This window comes from Panulirus ornatus, chromosome 16 (assembly GCF_036320965.1).
Source record: "Panulirus ornatus isolate Po-2019 chromosome 16, ASM3632096v1, whole genome shotgun sequence".
NCBI lineage: Eukaryota > Metazoa > Arthropoda > Malacostraca > Decapoda > Palinuridae > Panulirus > Panulirus ornatus.
Window position 1 is genome coordinate 43,529,915 of NC_092239.1, and position 15,212 is coordinate 43,545,126.

The following is a 15,212-nucleotide window of genomic DNA, read 5'->3' on the forward strand; positions in this document are numbered from 1 at the left end:
CAGGTGTTTGCTTTGAAGAATGTATGTGAGAAATACTTAGAAAAGCAAATGGATTTGTATGTAGCATTTATGGATCTGGAGAAGGCATATGATAGAGTTGATAGAGATGCTCTGTGGAAGGTATTAAGAATATATGGTGTGGGAGGCAAGTTGTTAGAAGCAGTGAAAAGTTTTTATCGAGGATGTAAGGCATGTGTACGTGTAGGAAGAGAGGAAAGTGATTGGTTCTCAGTGAATGTAGGTTTGCGGCAGGGATGTGTGATGTCTCCATGGTTGTTTAATTTGTTTATGGATGGGGTTGTAAGGGAGGTAAATGCAAGAGTCCTGGAAAGAGGGGCAAGTATGAAGTCTGTTGGGGATGAGAGAGCTTGGGAAGTGAGTCAGTTGTTGTTCGCTGATGATACAGCGCTGGTGGCTGATTCATGTGAGAAACTGCAGAAGCTGGTGACTGAGTTTGGTAAAGTGTGTGGAAGAAGAAAGTTGAGAGTAAATGTGAATAAGAGCAAGGTTATTAGGTACAGTAGGGGTGAGGGTCAAGTCAATTGGGAGGTGAGTTTGAATGGAGAAAAACTGGAGGAAGTGAAGTGTTTTAGATATCTGGGAGTGGATCTGTCAGCGGATGGAACCATGGAAGCGGAAGTGGATCATAGGGTGGGGGAGGGGGCGAAAATTTTGGGAGCCTTGAAAAATGTGTGGAAGTCGAGAACATTATCTCGGAAAGCAAAAATGGGTATGTTTGAGGGAATAGTGGTTCCAACAATGTTGTATGGTTGCGAGGCGTGGGCTATGGATAGAGATGTGCGCAGGAGGATGGATGTGCTGGAAATGAGATGTTTGAGGACAATGTGTGGTGTGAGGTGGTTTGATCGAGTAAGTAACGTAATGGTGAGAGAGATGTGTGGAAATAAAAAGAGCGTGGTTGAGAGAGCAGAAGAGGGTGTTTTGAAATGGTTTGGGCACATGGAGAGAATGAGTGAGGAGAGATTGACCAAGAGGATATATGTGTCGGAGGTGGAGGGAACGAGGAGAAGAGGGAGACCAAATTGGAGGTGGAAAGATGGAGTGAAAAAGATTTTGTGTGATCGGGGCCTGAACATGCAGGAGGGTGAAAGGAGGGCAAGAAATAGAGTGAATTGGAGTCATGTGGTATACAGGGGTTGACGTGCTGTCAGTGGATTGAAGCAAGGCATGTGAAGCGTCTGGGGTAAACCATGGAAAGCTGTGTAGGTATGTATATTTGCGTGTGTGGACGAGTGTATGTACATGTGTATGGGGGGGGGGGTTGGGCCATTTCTTTCGTCTGTTTCCTTGCGCTACCTCGCAAACGCGGGAGACAGCGACAAAGTATAAAAAAAAAAAAAAAAAAAAAAAAAAATATATATTTTTTTTTCATACCATTCGCCATTTCCCGCATTTGCGAGGTAGCGTTAAGAACAGAGAACTGGGCCTTAGAGGGAATATCCTCACCTGACCCCCTTCTCTGTTCCTTCTTTTGGAAAATTAAAAAAAAACAAGAAAGGGGAGGATTTCCAGCCACCCGCTCCCTCCCCTTTTAGTCGCCTTCTACGACACGCAGGGAATACGTGGGAAGTATTCTTTCTCCCCTATCCCCAGGGATATATATATATATATATATATATATATATATATAAAGTGCATATGAACGCGCATCTTCACAGAACATACAAACCTACAACAGCCAGGATCGAACCCAGCCCCTGTACAAGAGGCGGAAATGCTAACCATTAGGCTTCAGGCCCATAGCCTAGCGGTTACATTCCCGCCTCTTGCACAGGGGTCCCGGGTTCGATCCTGGCTGTTGGAGGTTTGTATGTTCTATATGTATATATATATATATTTTTTTTTTTTTTGTCGCTGTCTATCCTTGCCTAAGCCAAGTACCTATTCTACTGACCAGCCCCTATAGGAGCATGAATAGTTGGGTTAACTGTGCATTATCTGCTGTGATAGGATTCGAACCTATTTGGACCTGAGCCCTGGGTGCTCCATGAATGTGTCATGGTCCCTAGTAACAAATGTTCTTACCTTTGATTGACAGCAACAACAATACCACTGTTCTGTGTGTCTTATATTGTTTGGTGTTCAGCCACTTACTTGGACACGTCAAGTAATACGTTGAGAGTTTGAGATAATATACAAACCCACGAATAAAGGTACCCACCACACATCAAATATCAACAATCACTTCAAGGTAAATGAAGTTTGGTCATCAGCATCAAGCCTATCGACTGACCAGGTTATTAAGATCAAGTTTATAACCAATATCCAAAAAATCTTAAACGTCTTCTGTTATGAGATTTCATTATTAGACCATGCACACACTCTTTGCAGCCCTATTGAATTAGAATCTGCACTACCATCTTGAATATAAGGACTTTATTTCGTTCTAATGATTATTTCTATTTCTTTACTACTCAGTTCATTACTCTTACTAGCAATATAAGAGCTTTCAAGTATGTTGTCAGATTTAATGGTATTCATGGTGAAGAGTCATTAAGTTAGGGTCTATTTCATAAACACGACACTTACAAGAAATTTGTAGCAAAAACTTTGCTTAACTAAGTACACTCGAGTTCCTCTTATTGAATGGAAACTAATATTTGACAAAAAGAAAATTGATGGAAGAGAAATCTTCAGCTGCAGTTCATAATACTAGTTAGTCTACATAATATGTATCATCACAACAACCTAGCTCAGCTAAAGTGTGATGAGGTTAGTTGCAGGCTTTAGGCTTATGTTCCCACAGGATTTGACACATACACAGAACAAACAATGGACATCAAAGTACAGTGAAGAATCACAATTATCATTCAATAAACATATTCTAAATAAAGGAATCAGCATGACTGTCAATATGTATGACACATATCTGATTCAATCTTCAAAAACATGGTTATAATTATCATTATTACGGAATTATATAAATACAGTGAACCTTGAGCTTGTCAAAGTAAATATTTGCAGAAAATTTGTCAAAAGAAACGAGCATACAAGAGGAATGATAATTGTATAAACACATCTGGTGCCATGAAATATTAAAGGAATGAAATAGTTTAACTTAGAAGAAAAAAAAATTAACTGCCACATACCAGGAGGTCCACGAACACCTTCAAACCCACGGTCTCCCTTTGGCCCTGGAGTACCTGAACGTCCTGGGTCCCCTTTATTCCCTGGTAGGGTGAGAGTTATAACAATAACATTATACTGTGTTCCTAGTGGGGTGAGAGTTATAACAATAACATAATACTGTGTTCCTAATTCACAGGCACTAATAGTAAATGATTCAGTGTACAGTCAATCTCTTAAGGTAACTTGCAATCCAGTACATTTTCTTTACTATCAGCTTTCCTGAAAAAAAAAAATAATTGAAAAGATATATTAGATTTTTAGTGTTTGGAGGAAGTGAAGTGTTTTAGATATGTGGGAGTGGATTTGGCAGCGGATGGAAGCACGGAAGTGGAAGTGAGTCACAGGGTGGGGGAGGGGACGAAGGTTCTGGGAGCATTGAAGAATGTGTGGAAGGCGAGAACGTTATCTCGGAGAGCAAGAATGGGTATGCTTGAAGGAATAGTGATTCCAACAATGTTATGTGGTTGCGAGGCATGGGCAACCATGTACATATGCATACTTGCTGCCTTCATCCATTCTAAACGCTACCCCGCCACGCATGAAGTGGTACCCCCCCCCATGTGTGCGAGGTAGCGCCAGGAAAAGACAACAAAGGCCACATTCGTTCACACTCAGTCTCTAGCTGTCATGTGTAATGCACTGAAACCACAGCTCCCTTTCCACTTCCAGGCCCTACAAAACTTTCCATGGTTTACCCAAGACGCTTCAGATGCCCTGGTTCAATCCATTGATAGCATGTCGACCCCGGTGTACCACATCGTTCCAATTCACTCTATTCCTTGTACGCCTTTCACTCTCCTGCATGTTCAGGGCCCAATCGCTCAAAATCTTTTTCACTCTATCCTCCCACCTCCAATTTGGTCTCCCACTTCTCTTTCCCATCCACCTCTGACACATATATCCTCTTTGTCAATCTTTCCTCACTCATTCTCTCCATGTGACCAAACCATTTCAATACACCCTCTTCTGCTCTCTCAACCACACTCTTTATAATACCACACATCTCTCTTAGCCTTTCAATAATTACTCGATCATACTACCTCACACCACATATTGTCCTTAAACATTTCATTTCTAACACATCCACCCTCCTCCGCACAACCCTATCTATAGCCCACGTCTCGCAACCGTATAACATTGTTGAAACCACAATTCCTTCAAACATACCCCTTTTTGCTCTCCAAGATATATATATATATATATATATATATATATATATATATATATATATATATATACATATATATTATATATATATATATATATATATATATATATATATATATATATATATATATGCCTGAACATGCAGGAGGGTGAAAGGCGGGCAAGGAATAGAGTGAATTGGATCGATGTGGTATACCGGGGTCGACGTGCTGTCAATGGATTGAATCAGGGCATGTGAACGTCTGGGGTAAACCATGGAAAGTTCTGTGGGGCCTGGATGTGGAAAGGGAGCTGTGGTTTCGGGCATTATTGCATGACAGCTAGAGACTGAGTGCGAGCGAATGGGGCCTTTGTTGTCTTTTCCTAGCGCTACCTCGCACACATGAGGGGGGAGGGGGATGTTATTCCGTGTGTGGCGAGGCGGCGATGGGAATGAATAAAGGCAGACAGTGTGACTTGTGTGCATGTGTATATATGTATCTGTCTGTGTGTGTATATATATGTGTACATTGAGATGTATGAGTATGTATATTTGCGTGTGTGGACGTGTATGTATATACATGTGTATGGGGGTGGGTTGGGCCATTTGTTTCGTCTGTTTCCTTGCGCTGCCTCGCAAATGCGGGAGACAGCGACAGAGCAAATAAAAAAAAAATAAAATAAAAAAATATGTATCTATATATATTTTTGCAGGGAAATAGTGTAAATGACTGTGAGATGTATAAAAGAAAGGCAAGAGGTCAAGAGAAAGGTGCAAGAGGTAATAAAGAGGGCAAATGAGAGTTGGGGCGAGAGAACATCATTAAATTTGAGGGAAAATAAAAAGATATTTTGGAAGGAGGTAAATAAAGTGCGTAAGACAAGAGAACAAATGGGAACATCAGTGAAGGGGGCTAATGGGGAGGTGATAACAAGTAGTAGCGAAATGAGAGAGATTGCGGGGATATTTTGAAGGTCTGTTGAATGTGTTTGATGATAGAGTGGCAGATATAGGGTGTTTTGGTCGAGGTGGTGTGCGAAGTGAGAGGGTCAGGGAGAATGATTTGGTAAACAGAGAAGAGGTAGTGAAAGCTTTGCGGAAGATGAAAGCCGGCGAGGCGGCAGGTTTGGATGGTATTGCTGTGGAATCTATTAAAAAAGTGGGTGACTGTGTTGATGACTGGTTGGAGAGGATATTCAATGTATGTATGGTTTATGGTGAAGTGCCTGAGGATTGGCGGAATGCATGTATAAAACCATCGTACAAAGGCAAAGGGGATAAAGGTGAGTGCTCAAATTACAGAGGTATAAGTTTGTTGAGTATTCCTGGGAAATTATATGGGAGGGTATTGATTGAGAGGGTAAAGGCATGTACAGGGCATCAAATTGGGGAAGAGCAATGTGGTTTCAGAAGTGGCAGATGTGTGGATCAGGTGTTTGCTTTGAAGAATGTATGTGAGAAATACTTAAAAACAGACGGATTTGTATGTAGCATTTACGGATCTGGAGAAGGCATATGATAAGAGTTGATAGAGATGCTCTGTGGAAGGCATTAAGAGTATATGGTGTGGGAGGTAAGTTGCTTGAAGCAGTGAAAAGTTTTCATCGAGGATGTAAAGCATGTGTACGAATAGAGAGGAAAGTGACTGGTTCTCAGTGAATGTCGGTATGCGGCAGGGGTGCGTGATGTTGCCATGGTTGTTAAATCTGTTTATGGATGGGGTTGTTGGGGAGGTGAATGCAAGAGTTTTGGAGAGAGGGGCAAGTATGCAATCTGTTGTCGATGAAAGGGCTGGGGAAGTGAGTCAGTTCTTGTTTGCTAATGATACAGCGCTAGTGGCTGATTCGGGTGAGAAACTACAGAAGCTGGTGACTGAGTTTGGTAAAGTGTGTGAAAGAGGAAAGTGGAGGGTGAGTGTGAATAAGAGCAAGGTTATTGGGTTCAGTAGGGTTGAGGGACCAGTAAATTGGGAGGTAAGTTTGAATGGAGAAATACTGGAGGAAGTGAAGTGTTTTAGATATCTGAGAGTGGATTTGGCAGCGGATGGAACCATGGAGGCGGAAGTGTGTCACAGGGTGGGGAAGGGGGCGAAGGTTCTGGGACCGTTAATTAATGTGTGGAAGGTCAGAATGCCATCTCGGAGAGCAAAAAGGTGGGTGCTGTATGTGATGTAAGGTTGTAGGTGGGTGCTGTATGTGATGTAAGGTTGTAGGTGGGTGCTGTATGTGATGTAAGGTTGAAGGTGGGTGCTGTACGTGATGTAAGGTTGTAGGTGGGTGCTGTATGTGATGTAAGGTTGTAGGTGGGTGCTGTATGTGATGTAAGGTTGTAGGTGGGTGCTGTATGTGATGTAAGGTTGTAAGTGGGTGCTGTACGTGATGTAAGGTTGTAGGTGGGTGCTGTACATGATGTAAGGTTGTAGGTGGGTGCTGTATGTGATGTAAGGTTGTAGGTGGGTGCTGTATGCGATGTAAGGTTGTAGGTGGGTGCTGTATGTGATGTAAGGTAGTAGGTGGGTGCTGTATGCGATGTAAGGTTGTAGGTGGGTGCTGTATGCGATGTAAGGTTGTAGGTGGGTGCTGTATGTGATGTAAGGTTGTAGGTGGGTGCTGTATGTGATGTAAGGTTGTAGGTGGGTGCTGTATGTGATGTAAGGTTGTAGGTGGATGATGTATGCGATGTAAGGGTAGGTGGGTGCTGTATGTGATGTAAGGTTGTAGGTGGATGATGTATGCGATGTAAGGGTAGGTGGGTGCTGTATGTGATGTAAGGTTGTAGGTGGGTGCTGTATGTGATGTAAGGTTGTAGGTGGGTGATGTATGTGATGTAAGGTTGTAGGTGGGTGTTGTATGTGATGTAAGGTTGTAGGTGGGTGCTGTATGTGATGTAAGGTTGTAGGTGGGTGCTGTATGTGCTGTAATGTTGTAGGTGGGTGCTGTATGTGATGTAAGGTTGTAGGTGTGTGCTGTATGTGATGTAAGGTTGTAGGTGGGTGCTGTATGTGATTTAAGGTTGTAGGTGGGTGCTGTATGTGATGTAAGGTTGTAGGTGGGTGCTGAATGTGATGTAAGGTTGTAGGTGGGTGCTGTATGTGATGGAAGGTTGTAGATGGGTGCTAGACGGGCTAGCACGACTTCCTCCCTTCTGTTCCTCCTGTATAAGGTCGTCCAGTCCGCTACTTGTGGCTTGTATTTCTTTGTTATGGTCAGGCTGGTCCACAGACTCTGCCCTTGAAAAAAATACGGAATTCTTTCCCAAAGAAATACATGACCCCAGCTCCCGAGGGATCAGAACGACCTCATCGAGTTCTGAGGTCGACTTAGCAAACCAGTCTGGCTGATCATTGCCGTAAATGTTGCAATGACCCACCAGCCACACAAATCAGGATGATGTCTTTGTTACATGAGTTCAATCTATTGATAATGTTGCCAAGAATTTCACTTGACTCAGTATAACCACAGTCGAAAGCTTTAAAAGCTGAGAATGAATCTGTAAAAATGACTTGATGCGATAGGAGATGAATTAATTATATACATGAACTACGGCTTTATCAATGATGAATAATTCCGCATAGAAAACAGATGTATGGTTCGGTAGTTCGTACTTAAGAGAACATTCGCTCGACCATATATTTGCACCCACACATTCATCTGTCGTGGAGCCATCTGTGCAGAAGTGGACATATGATAAATGATGCGTAGTGGCATAACGGAATCGCTGGTGTACCTCACTCTCCGGCGCGTTTCTTTTCGTCACACGGAGCCAGTTGGTCTTAGTTCTTATTCTTGACTGTTCCCAAGGAGGCAGGTTATATCTAACCAGCGTGTCCACTACTTATACTTTCGGACCAGAATTCTCATTCAGGAAGTGTATTCTGAGTGCCAGGGTCCAGACGCCTTTATCGACGAACTGTTTGTATTGTTGTGCCAGGCGACAGGCAGTAGTGTGTCTTCTTCTGGTCATCACAATACCACACTTTGAACGGCTAATTCGTCTCGACGCATCCGGAGGGGAGGTACATTTGCCTCAACTTCCAATCGTGGAAGTCTGGTACATGACAGAGCTACAGAACACATTCGCAGCCATTTATTCTGCAACACATCCAACCTTCTCAGGTTACAGTCGCTCGCCGAAGCATACACCCGAGAGCCGTAGTCTACTTCACTTCTAATAAGAGCCTTGTACAACATCAATACAGATTTCCTGTCGGCTCCCCAAAATGAACCCGAGAGATACTTGAGAATGTCTAATCTTTTATTACAATTCATAATCAAATAATTCATATGCTTTTTCCAATTTAATCTTCGCTCAAAGTTTAATCCAAGAAACCTTGCGTTATTGCAGAAGGGAACCGTGTTGTTGTCTGATCTTAGCTGCATATTTGGGATTTTATTTAGATGTGTAAAAACAACCGCAACACTTTTAGCTGATGAAAACTTAAATCCCTACTGTGGCGCCTATGATATCTGAAAGTGGTGTAGTAGTGATGTAACAGATAACCATGTAAGAAAATGGACAAATAATATGGGCAATAATATGAAATAGGCAAGACAATAACAGCCTCTTCTTGCTTGTTGCATTCATTTCACCAATGCCCCATTGTCATTATCTATCATACTCTTGAAGTTTCAGACAATTCACCTTCCCTTTTTTGTCCGTTTTGCGCCACGTTTACATGCGAGGGACGTCTGTAGCCTAGCCCGTAACGCCAATCCATTCTGACGTTCATGACAGACTTACCTTTCTCACCCTTGGGTCCAGGAGGTCCAGGCCGCCCCTGGTGTAAGGGGAAGCCAGGAATACCGAGAGGGTACTCGTCGTCGTCGTCAATAAGAGGACCAAAACCACTGCCTTCGACTCCATCACCAGCAACACCTGCATAGTCAGCTGCAGAAGACAAGAGACATAGTTACTCAACTCCATCCTCACCAACACCTCGTACTGCTGGCTAAGGTGCACAATTGACTCCATGGTTATCACATGCCCGCTCAGCCTACATGGAATAGATCACAACACTAATGACACATAGGGCATGTAATGAGGTTATGTTATCGATTTCCTACTCCCAGTTCGGTATTTGCTAACTCAAGTGATCCGATGGTACGTATTCAGGTGATGCTCATGGCTGCATATAGTGGAATTAAAAAGAGACAAAACCATAACACAGGTGATTAAAAGAGAATTTGTGAACAACCCTCCACCCACAACTAGTGACACTTGAATCATGTGAGAACCCTGCGTTAGCTGCCCTTTACACCGATGCTTTCATACCAAACGTATGAAAATATACCAACATTTAGACATATCTTGTCCTCTTTATTTTCCGCATATAGTATACATATGGTATATATTATACACATGGTATATATATTATACACATGATATATATTATACACATGGTATATATTATACACATGGTATATATCATACACGTGGTATATATTATACACATGATATGTATCATACACATGGTAAATACAAACAGAAGTCAAGAACGTATCAAAATAAATTTCCCGATGAACAAGAAATGCATAAACAAACTTGCAGGCAGGGATTTCACCAGCATTCCTTCCCTCCCCCAAGGATGACCAGCCAAACAAAGCAAGGAGTCAAGTATACCCCCTCCCCCCACAAACACACACACACACACACACACACACACACACACAAAACAACCCCCTTCATTTCATTCAATTCACTTGCTTTGCAAATATGGTCATAGGTAATGATGTACTTCATACGCAAGAAACCAAAATAGCACATAAGAATATAAAATGAATAACAAAATCATTCTAGTAGGAAAGAAAAAAAAATAGGCATGAAAATGAATGGCTATAAGCTACTGAGTGTCCAGCCAAAATCCAGCATTACACAACAGATTAATGCAAGAACTTATTGTGTACATATACCTTTGCTTTCTCTACTAGTTACGTTCTGCTGTGTAAGTTACAGAATAAATCTCGATTAATAATTCATAAATGAAGAGTAACATGACTCTCTGCTCCAGAATGATAATAATCTTAATAGAAATCGTTGTACACAATTTAATGGTTATCAACATCTATATGTTACTGTGTCATAATCTGAGCCATACGTCAAATCATAAGACTACACAAAAATCATATCCTGCTTGATCTGACTGAGAATTATTAGGCTTTAGGACAATGGACTACCTGGGTCTATGGCCAATAAGGTGAAGTTATGATTACATGTCGAAAATCCGAAACAGGTTCAAATACTCAAGGTAATGATAAGATCATTTAATCTTACTGGTCCTTCGTTAGATAAATCATTAACTTCAAACGTAAACTTAATCCTTTTGACTGATGACATTCAAGTGATCTGTAGTTAACGGAATGTGCCATTTCACAAAAGAAAAAAAGAGTGACGGGGAAGGGAGATATAATTCTGGCACCATTTATCCCCCTTTATAGCAAAGAAAAGACATGAAATGTATTCATGTGGTATTACACTACTCAAAGAGACTTCAGAGATTTTCGGGGAAAGAATTCATACAATGCTGTCATGAAACAGTGAGGGTGAACCATATACTATAACAACTGAAAAGAATCTCGTTTTCTAATCCTAGTCTTATTCATCAGCATTTTGCGTCTTTGAAAATTAGAAAAATTGTGTGAATTTCTCCTTTGTTGATAACTGGAGGTTCATAGGGCCCTCACCAGAGGTATCAAAACACCCATTCAGCCAGTCCTCCCTTCACCCACCTGCAACATGAAGGGAAAGACGCGTCCAAACTTACGATTGTATCGGTCCAGTCCTCCAGGGATCGGGTACAATTGGGGCAGAATCCCTGGTGGTCCAGGAGGTCCCTCAAGTCCCGGCTGTCCGCGTGGACCACTGGGTCCAGGTCTACCCTGTGGTCCAGGGCTACCCACAGGGCCAATCTCGCCCTTAGGACCCGGCTGGCCTGGAGACCCTACCAATCCATTGAGACCGGGTGCACCCTGCAATGCAAAGTGGGTCAACACATCCCTAAACTAATGATATATATATATATATATATAAATATATATATATATATATATATATATATATATATATATATATATATATATATATATATATATATATATATATATATATATATATATTTCATTTATTACACGTCCACACACGCACTTATACATACCTATACATTTCAACGTTTACATATATAGACATACAAAGGCATATACATATATACACATGTACATAATTCATACTTGCTGCCTTAATTCATTCCCGTCGCCACCCCGCCACACGTGAAATGACAACCCCCTCCCCCCGCATGTGCGCGAGGTAGCGCAAGGAAAGACAACAAAGGCCACATTCGTTTACACTCAGTCTCTAGCCGTCATGTATAATGCACCGAAACCATAGCTCCCTTTCCACATCCAGGCCCCACAAACCTTTCCATGGTTCACCCCAGACGCTTCACATGCCTTGGTTCAATCCACTGACAGCACGTCGACCCCGGTATACCACATCGTTCCAATTCACTCTATTCCTAGCACACCTTTCTCCCTCCAGCATGTTCAGGCCCCGATCACTCAAAATCTTTTTCACTCCATCTTTCCACCTCCAATTTGGTCTCCCACTTCTCCTCGTTCCCTCCACCTCTGACACATACATCCTCTTTGTCAATCTTTCCTCACTCATATATATTTTATCATTTATTATACTTTGTCGCTGTCTCCCGCATCAGCGAGGTAGCGCAAGCAAACAGACAAAAGAATGGCCCAACCCACCCACATACACATATATACACATACACGTCCACACACGCACATATACATACGTATAAATTTCAACGTATACCAACATATACATTTTATTTATTCATTCATTATACTTTGTCGCAGTCTCCCGCGTTAGCGAGATGGCGCAAGGAAACAGACGAAAGAATGGCCAAACCCACCCCAACCCACATACACGTCCACACACGCACATATACATATATATATATATATATATATATATATATATATATATATATATATATATATATATATATATATATATATATATATATATATACATACACAGACATATACATATATACAAATGTACATATTTCATACTTGCTGCCTTTATTCATTCCAGTCGCCACCCCGCCACACATAAAATGACACCCACCCTCCCCCCGCACGCGCGCGAGGTCGCGCTAGGAAAAGACAACAAAGGCCACATGCGTTCACACTCACTCTCTAGCTTTTCATGATTTACTCTAGACGCTTCACATGCCCTGGTTCAATCCATGAACAGCAAGTCAACCTCGGTATACCATATCGTTCCAATTCACTCCATTCCTTGCACGCCTTTCATCCTCCTGCATGTTCACGCACTGATCACTCAAAATCTTTTTCACTCCCTCTTCCCACCTCCAATTTGGTCTCCCACTTCTCGTTCCCTCCACCTCTGACACATATATCCTCTCTGTCAATCTTTCCTCACTCATTCTCTCCATGTGACCAAACCATTTCAATACACCCTCTTCTGCTCTCTCAACCACACTCTTTTTATTACCACATATCTCTCTTACCTTTTCATTACTTACTCGATCAAACCACCTCACACCACACATTGTCCTTAAACATCTCATTTCCAACACATCTACCCCCCTCCGCACAACCCTATCTATAGCTCACGCCTCGCAACCATATAACACTGTTGGAACCACTATTCCTTTCAACATACCCATTTTTGCTTTCCAAGATAATGATCTCGCCTTCCGCACATTTTTTAACGCTCCCAGAACTTTCTCCCCCTACCCCACCCTGTGACTCATTTCCGCTTCCATGGTTGCATCCGCTGCTAAATCCACTCCCAGATATCTAGAACACTTCACTTTCTCCAGATTTTCTCTATTCAAACTTACCTCCCAGTTGACTTGTCCTTCAACCCTACTGTACCTAATTACTCTCGGCTTTCTTCTTTAACACACTTGACCAAACTCAGTCACCAGCTTCTGCAGTTTCTCACACGAATCAGCCACCAGAGCTGTATTATCAACGAACAACTGACACATTTCCCAAGCTCTCTCATCCACAACATACTGCATACTTGCCCCTCTAACCAAAACTGTTGCAATTACCTCGATAACAATCCCCTCCATAAACAAATTAAACAACCATGGAGACATCACACACCCCTGCCCAAACCTACATTCACTGAGAACCAATCACAATCACTTTCCTCTTTTCCTTCTCGTACACATGCCTTACATCCTCGATAAAAACTTTTCACTCCTTCTAGCAACTTGCCTCCCACACAATATACTCTTAATACCTTCCACAGAGCATCGCTATCATATGCCTTCTCCAGATCCATAAATGCTACATACAAATCCAATTGTTTTTCTAAATATTTCTCACATACATTCTTCAAAGCAAACACCTGATCCACACATCCTCTACCACTTCTGAAACCACACTGCTCTTCCCCAATCTGATGCTCTGTACATGCCTTCACCCTCTCAATCAATACCCTCCCGTATAATTTCCCAGGAATACTCAACAAACTTATACCTCTGTAATTTGAACACTCACCTTCATCCCCTTTGCCGCTGTACAATAGCACTATGCATGCATTCCGCCAATCCTCAGGCACTTCACCATGATTCATACATACATTGAATATCCTCAACAACCAGTCAACAACATAGTCATATGTACATATATACAAATGTACATGTATATATTTGGTAAACAGAGATGAGGTAGTAAAAGCTTTGCGGAAGATGAAAGCCGGCAAGGCAGCGGGTTTGGATGGCATTGCAATGGAATTTATTAAAAAAGGGGTGACTGGATTGTTGAGTGGTTGGTAAGGTTATTTAATGTATGTATGACTCATGGTGAGGTGCCTGAGGATTGGCGGAATGCTTGCATAGTGCCATTGTACAAAGGCAAAGGGGATAAAAGTGAGTGCTCAAATTACAGAGGTATAAGTTTTTGTGTATCCCTGGGAAATTATATGGGAGGGTATTGATTGAGAGGGTGAAGGCATGTACAAAACATCAAATTGTGGAAGAGCAGTGGGGTTTCAGAAGTGGCAGAGGATGTGTGGATCAGGTGTTTGCTTTGAAGAATGTATGAGAAATACTTAGAAAAGCAAATGGAGTTTTATGTAGCATTTATGGATCTGGAGAAGGCATATGACAGATAGAGTACATAGAGATGCTCTGTGCAAGGTATTAAGAATATAAGGTGTGGGAGGCACGTTGTTAGAAGCAGTGAAAAGTTTTTATCGCGGATGTAAGGCATGTGTACGAGTAGGAAGAGAGGAAAGTGATTGGTTCTCGGTGAATGCTGGTTTGCGGCCGGGGTGTGTGATGTCTCCATGGTTGTTTAATTTGTTTATAGATGGGGTTGTTAGAGAGGTGAATGCAAGAGTTTTGGAAAAAGGGGCAATATGCAATCCGTTGTGGATGAGAAAGCTTGGGAAGTAAGTCAGTTGTTCGCTGATGATACAGCGCTGGTGGCTGCTTCGGGTGAAAGACTGCAGAAGCTGATGACTGAGTTTGGTAAGGTGCGTTAAAGAAGAAAGCTGAGAGTAAATGTGAATAAGAGCAAGGTTATTAGGTTCGGTAGGGTTGAGGGACAAGTCAACTAAGAGGCAAGTTTGAATGGAGAAAAACTGGAGGAAGTGAAGTGTTTTAGATATCTGGGAGTGGATTTGGCAGCGGATGGAACCATGGCAGCAGAAGAGGCCTGGTAATAAAATGAGTGTGGTTGAGAGAGCAAAGAGAGTGCTTTGAAATGGTTTGGTCACATGGAGAGAATGAGTGAGGAAAGATTGACAAAGAGGATATATGAGTCTGATGTGGAGGGAACGAGAAGTGGGAGACCAAATTGGAGGTGGAAGGATGGAGTGAAAAAGATTTTGAGCGAACGGGGCCTGAACATGCAGGAGGATG

The 15,212-nt window shown here is 42.1% G+C and overlaps 1 protein-coding gene across 5 annotated transcripts in view; it reads right to left on the minus strand.

The window, feature by feature from the left end:
* Positions 1 to 15,212, minus strand: part of LOC139754272 (uncharacterized) — a 450,851-nt gene that overhangs the window by 40,049 nt on the left and 395,590 nt on the right. For all 5 annotated transcript variants that reach the window (XM_071671650.1, XM_071671645.1, XM_071671646.1 and 2 more), the window contains exons 9-11: positions 11,058 to 11,262; positions 9,038 to 9,184; positions 3,111 to 3,191 (exon numbers count right to left, since the gene is read on the minus strand). In XM_071671650.1, the coding sequence (XP_071527751.1) occupies positions 3,111 to 3,191; positions 9,038 to 9,184; positions 11,058 to 11,262 (433 nt within the window). The remainder of the gene's footprint in view (positions 1 to 3,110; positions 3,192 to 9,037; positions 9,185 to 11,057; positions 11,263 to 15,212) is intronic.